This window comes from Cherax quadricarinatus, chromosome 63 (assembly GCF_038502225.1).
Source record: "Cherax quadricarinatus isolate ZL_2023a chromosome 63, ASM3850222v1, whole genome shotgun sequence".
NCBI lineage: Eukaryota > Metazoa > Arthropoda > Malacostraca > Decapoda > Parastacidae > Cherax > Cherax quadricarinatus.
The window spans coordinates 774,199-784,848 of NC_091354.1; the positions used below are offsets into that span (position 1 = coordinate 774,199).

General features: G+C 43.8%; 1 protein-coding gene across 1 annotated transcript in view; it reads left to right on the forward strand.

Moving 5' to 3' along the window:
* LOC128698236 (probable serine/threonine-protein kinase irlD) overlaps positions 1-10,181 on the forward strand; it is a 46,617-nt gene extending 36,436 nt beyond the window's left edge. The window contains exon 2 of the mRNA XM_053790398.2: positions 9,919-10,181. Coding sequence (XP_053646373.1) covers positions 9,919-10,042 — 124 coding nt within the window. The 3' untranslated portion in view covers positions 10,043-10,181. The remainder of the gene's footprint in view (positions 1-9,918) is intronic.
* Positions 10,182-10,650: the final 469 nt, after the last annotated feature.

A 10,650-nucleotide genomic window follows, 5' to 3' on the forward strand; every position in this document is an offset into this window, starting at 1 on the left:
AGTGCGTCATCGAGGACTGTCTAACTTATTTCCATTGGGGTCCTTAATCTTGTCCCCCAGGATGCGACCCACACCAGTCGACTAACACCCAGGTACCTATTTGCTGCTAGGTGAACAGGACAACAGGTGTAAGGAAACGTGTCGAAATGTTTCCACCCGCCGGGAATCGAACCCGGGCCCTCCGTGTGTGAAGCGAGAGCTTTAGCCACCAGGCCACCGGGCCACCGATACATTGATGCTCACTTCTGAACAGGACAACACCAGACACACACAATCCTAGCCTCGTGCTCCCTGTCGTACCTGTATGTAAAGCTGTGTATGGCCGTGACCTGCCATCAGTTACACGAGGCACTCAAATGGACGTTAACAACTCTATCAACAGGAAGAAGGGTTGGAAAGGAAGAACAATCCCTCCCTTTCTCCTTCCCTTCCTCTCTCATTCCCTCCCTCTCTCCTTCCCACCAGCAGGACATCAACACAACGTCTGCAGAAAACCGCAGATAAGGATGAACAGCTGTGCTTCCCTTCTCCCCCTCTCCCTACTTCCTCTTCCTTCTCCACCTCTCCTTCCTGCCTTACCACATCCCCCTTTTCCCTCTTCTACTTCCTCTCCTCTCGTCCTCCTGTTAATTTCCAGGGTGTGTGACCTGTTAGTGTACAACATTGGTCGCACCTGGAGACCAGTTTAGCTCACGACATGCAGTTGTAGCGTCCAGTAGCCAGCTGTGACCAACAGATGGTCGCCAGCGTTGGAACAGGTCCCTTCCACGATACACTGAAGTCAATTATATATATATATATATATACACACAAACACTGATCTCTGGCTGAAGGACACTCGAACCTACGAACCTTAGGACAAGGTACGCAGTGCTTTACCAATCTACCCACACTGGACAATACCTTGGCGTGTAGCATGCGCTACACGTTTGATCCAAGGCAGCCAGCTTTCAGGGAGAAGGTTTACAGCTTTTCATCTCATCCTTCAGCCAGAGATCAGTGTTTGTGTATATTTCGCCTGCTCTCGCGAATTCCTTTATATATATATATATATATATATATATATATATATATATATATATATATATATATATATATATATATATATATATATATATATATATATATATATATATATATATATATATGCTTCCCTCAGTAGTAGAGAGTTTGGCTTACGACTGAAACACCCGGGTTCGATGCCCCGGTGCGAAGTAAATAGCAGTACATAGAAGTAAATAGCAGTAAGTAGAATCGACTACCCTAACTTAAGAAATGATCTGAGGTAGGATAACAGCTGTTGACTGACCGAGATAAGATAAGATATCCTAGCTTACAAATCCAACCGCGTTAAGGAAATATAAGCTATCGCAGACGGTGTCTGACAGTCAGCGGACCGTCCACGGACGGAGTTCATGAGTCCGTGTCACTCCTTAATGAAATTCTCCGCAGCTGTGAAGTATTCACTGCCTTCAGCAGTGGTAGTTCACGCCTCTCGTGACCCCACCTGCCACCTGCCACCTGCCACCTCAAGGAGTCAGAATTTAATTAACAAGGTCAATATGACTCTGGAGTCGAGATGAAGGCCTTTCTTTATAATTATATATGTGTGTGTATATATATATATATATATATATATATATATATATATATATATATATATATATATATATATATATATATATATATATATATATATATATATGTGTGTGTGTGTGTGTGTGTGTGTGTGTGTGTGTGTGTGTGTGTACTCACCTATTTGTACTCACCTATTTGTGGTTGCAGGGGTCGATTCACAGCTCCTGGCCCCGCCTCTTCGCTGATTGCTACTAGGTCCTCTCTCTCCCTGCCCCATGAGCTCTATCATACCTCGCCTTAAAACTATGTATGGTTCCCGCCTCCACTACGTCACTTTCTAGGCTATTCCACGACCTGACTACTCTATGACTGAAGAAATACTTCCTAACACCCCTTTGATTCATCTGAGTCTTCAACTTCAAATTGTGTCCTCTTGTGTCTGTGTCCCTTCTCTGGAACATCCCGTCTTTGTCCACCTCGTCTATTCCGCGCAGTATTTTATATGTCGTTATCATGTCTCCCCTGACCCTCCTGTCCTCCAGTGTCGTCAGGCCGATTTCACTCAACCTTTCTTCGTAGGACAATCCCCGTAGCTCTGGGACTAGTCTTGTTGCAAACCTTTGCACTTTCTCTAATTTCTTGACGTGCTTGACTAGGTGTGGATTCCAAACTGGTGCTGCATACTCCAGTATGGGCCTGACGTAAATGGTATACAGAGTCTTAAACGAATCCTTACTGAGGTATCGGAACGCTATCCGTAGGTTTGCCAGGCGCCCGTATGCTGCAGCAGTTATCTGATTGATGTGCGCCTCAGGAGATATGCTCGGTGTTATACTCACCCCCAGATCTTTTTATGTGTTGAAGAGCTTTGTTAATGGCTCACACAATATCTCTGCGCCCTCTTTAAGGACCCATGGAGAGATGTTGTTTGGTCCCACCGCCTTTGAGGTGTCAAGTTCGCATAGCAACTTCTTCACCTCCTCCTTGGTTATATGTACCTCATCCAGCACTTGCTGGTGTGCCCCCCTGTTCTGATTTCCTGGAGTCCTACTGGTTTCCACTGTAAATACCTCTTTAAATCTTGTGTTGAGCTCCTGACATACCTCTTGGTCGTTTCTTGTGAATTCCCCATCATCCTTCCTCAGTCTGATTACCTGGTCCTTGACTGTTGTTTTCCTCCTGATGTGGCTGTACAACAGCTTGATGCTATGTCATTTTCATATTGTCTTTGAGCCTCCCTTCTTATCTGTGCATATTCGTTTCTGGCTCTTCGGCTAATTTCTTTATTTTCCTGAGTTCTCTGTCTTCTGTACCTTTTCCATTCTCTAGTACACCTAGTTTTTGCCTCCCTACACCTTTGGGTGAACCAAGGACTCGTTCTGTTCTTCCAATTATTTCTGTTTCCCTTGGGAACAAACCTCTCCTCTGCCTCCTTGCATTTTGTTGCAACATAGTCCATCATTTCTTGTACTGGTTTTCCTGTCAGTTCCCTCTCCCACTGAATGTCTTGAAGGAAGTTCCTCATGCCTGAGTAGTTCCCCCTTTTGTAGTTTGGTTTTTCCCAGCCTATTCCTGCTACTCTCTCCACTTGGAGCTCAACTATGTAGTCGAAGCACAGAACCACATGATCACTAGCTCCCAGGGGCCTTTCATACATGATACCCTCGATGTGCGAACTACTCAAGGTGAATACAAGGTCCAGTCTTGCTGGTTCATCCTCTCCTCTCTCTCTCTGGTAGTGTATCTAACATGTTGATGCATGAGGTTTTCCAGTACCACATCCATCATCTTGGCTCTCCATGTTTCGGGACCCCCATGGGGCTCCAGGTTTTCCCAGTCAATCTCCTTGTGATTGAAATCACCCATAACTAGTAACTTTGCTCCCCCCATGTGTGCTCTCCTGGCCACCTCGGCTAGTGTGTCGATCATTGCTCTGTTGCTCTCATCGTATTCTTCTCTTGGCCTCCTGCAGTTCTGTGGTGGGTTGTACATTACTGCAATTATCACCTTATGTCCCTCAGACTGGATTGTTCCTACTAAGTAGTCCCTTTCGCCAGTGCCATCCATTCCTTCCATTTTCTCAAACCCCCACTGGTTTTTAATGAGCAGTGCAACTCCTCCTCCCCCTCTCCTCCCTCTGTCTTTCCTGAGAATTTGATATCCGGATGGAAAGATTGAATCTTTTATTATTCTGGTGAGTTTTGTTTCTGTGAGTGTGTGTGTGTGTGTGTGTGTGTGTGTGTGTGTGTGTGTGTGTGTGTGTGTGTGTGTGTGTGTGTTTGTGTGTGTGTGTGTGTGTGTGTGTGTGTGTGTGTGTGTGTGTGTGTGTGTGTGTGTGTGTGTGTGTGTGTGTGTGTATGTATGTTCGTGTGTGTGTCTGTATGTGTCTGTATGTGTGTGTCTGTGTCTGTGTGTGTATATGTATGTATGTTCGTGTGTGTGCCTGTATGCGTCTATGTGTGTGTGTCTGTGTATGTGTGTGTGTGTGTGTGTGTGTGTGTGTGTGTGTGTGTGTGTGTGTGTGTCTGTATGTGTGTGTGTGTGTCTGTGTATGTGTATGTGTGTGTGTGTAGACCATTCTAGAGAAGAAAAATTAATTAAATTTAAGAAACAGAAGTGTATTTTTTATAAGACTGTGAAACCCTGAGGGTTATTAAGGGATCATGAATGTCAAGAAAGCCAGGTGGCTTATGTCTGGGTTACTGGGTTCTTTTCCCTGTAGGGAATAAATAGATCCTTAAGTGATTTTCGATTGTCTCTCCACAGCAGCTGACTAGTACCCAGGTACCTATTTGCTACGATGTGTGTAGGGTGTCAGGTGTTAGGAGACGTGACTGTATGTTTCTGTGTTTAGAATTAGGAAGCCACACACTGTGGGCTTATCTGGAGTGGCTTCCATGGGTCACCGCCCCCGCGGTCTGGTCCCAGACCAGTCCTAAAGTTAATGTTGATGCAAAATTGCAAATGATTCACCCCTGATCCCTCATCTATGACCCCTCATCCGTAATCCCTCATCCGTAATCCCTCATCTGTGATCTCATCCTGATTCTTCATCCGTTATCCTTCATCCGTGATCCTTCATCCGTGATCCTTCATCCGTGATCCCTGAGTTTCCTCTGGATGCGATACGAGTGGCAGTAGCGTCTTGGTAGTGCCAGGAACAGGTGGCACTGGCGTGGGTGTCTGGGTGTGTGGCTCTGGGTGGTGGGGGTGTTGGTGTATGTGCACGTGTGTGGGCGTGCGGGCGTGGGCATTAAAAATACACAGGAGTGCAAGACGAAGGGGCACTGCAGAAAATCAACATCGTATTAAAACCAAGAAACTAACAACAACAGCGTCACTAACATCAACACCACCACAACAACAACAACCAACAACTACAACAACTACCACCACTACCACTACTACTAGCATGCCAACTCGCCCACACTGCCAGGATTAAACTTTTTACACTCTGTAGGCGCAAATTTCAGTGTCAACGACCCTTGACTTCTCAGACAAGGAACTTACAGTTTTGTAAGACAAGCTTCACCCTCAGGTCTAGTAGAGAGACTCTTTGTAGAGCAAAAAACTTTATTTACAGAGTTATTTGCTTCTATACAGCTCTTTGTTAAGTCATAGACCTTATAAAACTCTATTTAGAGTGAACTATCAGTGGAAATAAGAATTTAATAAATGTTTATAGATTTTTTCAACTCTACGTTTTTTGAGGTAAATTTATACCTTGCGCTGTTAGTCTTAGTTCTTCTTATTTCATCAATTCTTCCTTCTCTTAGGACAAAATAATCTCCGTCTCTCCTTAACCCCATATTTTGTTTTTATTTTGAGAAAATAATTAACACCCTCTGTCCTCCTCTATCCACCACATATTAAATTTGAATTTCAGAAACCTTGTATATTTTATAGTTGTCTCGTTCGTGCTCCTTCTTACTCTATTTCTGTTTTTCTGGGAGACTAAACAAAAATGTCAGCCTTGCTGGAGTAATTTTCTATATAAGAAAACACAGTCATTGGATTAGCTGTTGTTCTATTCCAAACTGATTCGTTTCCTCTGGGTAGCCTTCACGGCTGCCGTCTTATTGTGTCAGTTCTGGTCGACGACGTTGATGGAAGGCATCCGAGTACTGGCTTAGTTTCTTATAGATATCTGTCTTTTCTGGTATACTGTTAGTCTTCATAACGCACCTGATGTGATCATAATCGTCTCCTCAGCTCTTCTAACCACGTCTGTCTCTTTGCCTCTCCTATCCTTAGCTGACTTCTTTTCCTAACCTTGGCTGTCTCTTTGTCTCTTCTATTCTTGGCTGTCTTCTCCCTACCTGACCTGCCTTTACATGTCTTCTAACCTTCGCTCTTTCCTCCCTTCTCTTGTCTGTCTCCACGTCTCTCAACCTTCGACGTGACTTCTTTCCATCGTCTGACTTGACGAATGGACCACAATTCTAAGTAAATAAATTCCATAAACACGCAGCTCAACAGAGACTCGAACCTTCGTCCAAGCACACGAACTCCCAGCTCTCCTTCCGCGAAGACCTCGTCTGAGATCGGGCCGTGGGCGCGATGGTTGATGAGACTATGAATAGCTACCTTCTGAATCATCTTTCCGTGCCATCAACCTCTACTGGGCACATGCCAGAAACCCTCATACACTGGGTTTCAAAACCCGGGATTCAGAAAACGTAGATGTATGAATCATCTTCGGCAGATTTCATGACTTTGCAACCCATCCTGTGTGATGGAATATAACTATATAGAATCAGGCGTGATCCAAGGAAGAGGAAAGAATAGCCCCATGTTCTTGGATCAAGAGCCTCTCACCAGCATCAAGGTACCCCGTCCTCAGCAGGGTGAGCATGAGCAGATGCACGTCAGTGTAGTATACGAATGTGTATCAAGAATTTATATTGAAAGTAATGGTGGCCTCATAAACATTACTGCCGTTCAGGAACATCTTGTGAATGTCATTGTAGTCAGTGTAGACAGTGTAGACAGTGTAATCAGTGTAAACAGTGTAGTCAGTGTAGACAGTGCAGTCAGTGTAGACAGTGACATCACTGTTCTACGGAAGCTCTGTGCCGCGCCTGCAACAGTCATCAGTAAGCTTACACTCCGCAACACTCTGCAACACTCTGCAATTATAACTGTACAGACAAGGCAGTATTAAATTCCCAATGGATAGCTTAACACGTAGAGTGTGATAGCACTGACCAGGTCAACCAGGCTGTGATGGATGTCTGGGTCAGCTGCAAGCCTGCAGTAACAGCCTAGGTGACCAGAAAAGCACCAGACAAGCCTGGCTCAGGGCCGAGGTGGGAGGCAGTAGGAAAACCCTCGAACCCCGTCAAAGGTAAATCAAAGGCATTTAAGAATACTTGTCTGGTGGTGAACTGGTGACGAGCGGTCTTGATGACCCTCGTGCAGTTGATAGGCTTTAAACCCCATTGACCAGCCTACCAATCAGGATAATTTTGTCACTCAGATACTATGGTGGATGTCTAAGGTATGAACAGTGGATCATGATTTCGAAACGTTTCGCCTACACAGTAGGCTTTGTCACTCAGATACTATGTGTAGGAAACTTTGGTACCTAAGTGTATGGATCATAAATGTCAGGATAATTTTGTCACTCAGATACTATGGTGGATCTCTGGTATGAGTGTGGATCATGAACTGCTTCCAGAAAGTTAACGTTTTTGGTAACATTTGCATAGCAAAGCCGACCTTTCAAAGTGAAGGAACTTCCTCTAAGGTGAAGCTTGAGTACAAAATACATGTGGTGATACTGTACACACACACACACACAACAGGAGCTGTGACTCGACTCCTGTAACCACAAACAGGCGAGTACACACACACACACACACACACACGAGCGCGTTCACATAAAAACACAAACACATTCTCTTAAAACACAAAACATTTTTATGAAAAGCTAGTGTATGCAGAGCTCAGGTGACCCTCCTGAGTTAATAACTATTCAGTACAACAGTTCACGTTGGTGCCGCCTCTTCCACCCTCCTACACACGCTTCAAAACATGTTTTTTCTCGTTTTAATTACTCTTACGTGAATAATCTGGACAACTGAGGGATCTAGTTTACCCTCCACTATATGAAGCTCTTACCCCAGCGCTCCCTCACGGTCATGTCTCCCAGACAACCACCATAAATCTTAGTCATTGCTTTTTTTTCAGTGCGGGTACATTAGAGAGGATGGAGCAGAATAGGGTGACCAAGGGAGTGTATAACTCCGGGGTGGATGGGATTAAGGGTAGGGTCGTCCCAGGAAGGGGTGGAAATAGCAGGGTTGAGGGAGGTTTCGGAGTGGATGTGTGAGTGTGCTGGATCGGAGTGGAGACAAGTGGGTTTTTGAGGGGAATAGTTGTCTTTTAGTTGGAGTGAGAGGGAGTGTCAGAGAAAACCGGTTAGCTGGGCTCGAGTCCTAGAGGTGGGAAGTAAAATGAGGGGAAGTACAGTGCCTGCACTGTACGCATCACTGTTCCAGTGGGTCACTGGAACAGTGATGTGTGCGCCCTTCAGGCAACACTTAAATGAATAATGGTGGATGTTTTTTTTTTCTTCGGGTATACTATACCTTAGTGGGAGAGGATCTGTATACAGACTAAACATCAAGAGGCAAATAAATAGAAATTCACTCCGACACTGAGGGACAAGTTGTAAACAAGATTCTTTTAAAATACCGGAGAAGTATGTTTTCGGAGTCTGATAAACCTGTCTCACTGTCTATGTCAGTTGTTAGTGGACTGTTCCAGCTACGGTATGGTGATTTATTTTTCTTCCTTGACGCGGGTCGCTGTTATGAGTCGTTCACTGGTGTGGTTACTGCAGTGAAGGAGGAGCAAGACTGAGCACGCTCCAGTGGCCCTCTGGCGGGCCATGGCAACAGCAACCTCCGGCCGGCCATGGCAACAGCAACTTCTGGCTTATGTAGGACTGTTATCGTTCTCTCCGTAGCAGTCCAGCTTGAAGAAGACCTGACTAGAGGTGACCTGAGCGTACCTTGTAAGAGGTGATCTCACATTAGGTGCCACCTGCTCATTATGAGGTAATGATAACACGAAATACCTAGCGAAACCTTAGACGATGTTTAACTCAGACTGGAACTTCCGCAAAACTCAGCCGTGAGCAAAATGTAGAAAATAAAGGCTTCTTGTATATAAATGCATCTTCACTGTCACTTGTCGGCTTGTTGCCTCAGTCAGCAGGCTCATCAAGGGTCATTATGCCAACTGCAGTGTTCTTATATCACAAGATGTTGTTGGCAATGACACAGTCAAGTGTTGAGGCAACCTTGACTTGGAAGGGCGAACGTTCCACAGTAACGTGACAGATGTTCTCCACGAGCCTCCGTACTGCAGTCTACATTTATAACCAGTTTTCGCACAGCATGGCATTACTTAATCTCGCTTCATTAAACACGAGGCAAAATATAACTTAAGTTTGAGCCATGACATCTTCAATTTAACTCGCGCTTGTGACACAAGTTTTAATCAACATGCTCAGGGATGCCTCGCTTGATAATGCGCAATGTTAAACATTTTGACGTAATAGTTATGCAGTGAAATTCTAATACGTAATGTTAAACATTTTGACGTAAAAGAGTCATGCAGTGAACTTAATATAAAAAACATTTTGATACAATAGTCCTGCAGTAAAAGACAAATGCGTAATGTTAAGCCTTTTGACGTAACAGCCATGCAGGGGAATTCTAATGTGTAATGTTAAACATTTTGACGTAATAGTCATGCAGTGAATGGCTAAGTGTAGAGAATATTTATACAGATTATATTCACAGATAGCTGTAATCCCCTGTGAGGGACGGGGTTGTGCGATGGCCAGACTGCCAGCCAGCAACAATGCCCTAACTGAGGCGTGTCGAATCATGCCTATATATAGGAAATAGCAGCACATACCATGCAAACCCAGTTTCCTCTCGTGTAGTTCTTATCAGTAACCCCCTAGTGTTAAGTGTCATAATATTTCAATATTCTGTGTTATTGTCAGACAATAACACAATATATATATATATATATATATATATATATATATATATATATATATATATATATATATATATATATATATACATATATATATATATATATATATATATATATATATATATATATATTATATATATATATATATATACAATAAGCTGTTTTCATCGAAAAATAATATTTTTTTTTTTTTTTTATATATATATATATATATATATATATATATATATATATATATATATATATATATATATATATATATATATATATATATATATATATATATATATATATATATATATATATTTGGTTTTCCTGCAGCGTGTTGATACTGGCGGTGCACGGTTGCAACCGACGCCGACGCCCGCCGCCCGACGCCGCCAAGAAGAGAGACGCCACGAAGGATGACAAGCACACGAAGATGAACCTGGAGGAAGCCTGGTGACTAGGTGTGACCTCTTCCCCGAGTCAATGGGAGACCCGCGATTCCTCAGGGGCAGTCATTTCCAGCCAATGGGAAATCGATACGGACCAAGTGGACGAGCTGCTGAAAGGGGACGCCAGTGATGCCTCAGGGCTCACCCAGGGGCGTAGCTTCGACAGTAGCTGGGAGGAATCAACGGCCTTTCGCGAGCTCTCACTGGCTCAGGGACGCTTCAAGGTCTCCAGGGTGTAAATAAGTCTAACATACATCAATAGGTTGCCAGGGCTATTTCTCTTTCCCCCAGCAACACCGCCTCAGCCCACCTACACTGCCATGTAGATTTTCACGTCAGGGACTCACACACGAACTCACACGGAGACAAGAAAAGAGAAGATAGAACCATTACTGTATATTTCGACCTCCTTGGTGATTCTTGAAGGTCCTAGATGGTGAATCTAGGGCCTTCAAGAACCATCAAGGATCATCAAGGACCCTCAAGGAACATCAAAGACCGTCAAGGACCCCAGTGGAAATAAGTCCGTCTTGCCTTTTTGGGGAAGAATCCTAATAATTCTTACATGTAAGACAATCGTATTCAAGAAAATTTGTGTAATGTACCTGAATAAACT